Raw genomic sequence first — 537 nt, 5'->3', positions numbered from 1 at the left:
CCTCGGGAGGTCACAGGACACCAGCAGAGCCCTTGGAGCTGCTGAGCTTTTTCTCTGCCAGGAGACCAATTTTCTCCCCCTGGTTTGTTTGTGGCTTTGCCTCTGGTCTGGCAGGGACTGGTTTGTTTTTTTTTTTTCCCTCCTGGATGAGTTTTGAAAGTTGTGCTCGGTCCCTTTGGACTCCACAAAGCCCTTTTTGAGCGCGAGACGAAAACATTGGGCTGCCATCCTGCCTGAGCTCTGCAAACATGGGCAAAACTTGGGTAAACTGAGGGACTTCTCTGGCTGCTTCCCCCTCTCTGCTCCTCTAAACCAGCTCTCCTTGTTGTCCCGTTCCTCCAGGCAGTACCTGAAGCAGGAGAGCCTGGACAAGAAGAGGAAGGAGTTTGACACCAATGGCTGGGCCCTGCTGAGCAAGAAGAGCCAGGTGGGTTTGGAGAAGAGGCTTCCACCTTTCCAGGCTGTTTTTCCTGAATTTATTCCCTTTCCTTAACTTATTCCCTGGAACTGGGATCATTTATTCCCAGTGCTTGGAAC

The 537-nt window shown here is 51.8% G+C and overlaps 1 protein-coding gene across 3 annotated transcripts in view; it reads left to right on the top strand.

The window, feature by feature from the left end:
- Window positions 1-537, top strand: part of SENP1 (SUMO specific peptidase 1) — a 15,947-nt gene that overhangs the window by 12,974 nt on the left and 2,436 nt on the right. For all 3 annotated transcript variants that reach the window (XR_003537502.1, XM_027704871.1, XM_027704870.1), the window contains one exon: window positions 343-427. Coding sequence is in view for 2 of the 3 variants with exons in the window: in XM_027704871.1 (XP_027560672.1) it covers window positions 343-427 (85 nt within the window). In the remaining variant the exon portion in view is untranslated. The remainder of the gene's footprint in view (window positions 1-342; window positions 428-537) is intronic.

Source organism: Neopelma chrysocephalum, unplaced genomic scaffold (genome assembly GCF_003984885.1).
Source record: "Neopelma chrysocephalum unplaced genomic scaffold, ASM398488v2 Primary Assembly neopelma1_294, whole genome shotgun sequence".
Classification (NCBI taxonomy): domain Eukaryota; kingdom Metazoa; phylum Chordata; class Aves; order Passeriformes; family Pipridae; genus Neopelma; species Neopelma chrysocephalum.
This window is presented reverse-complemented; position numbering and strand designations above follow the sequence as displayed.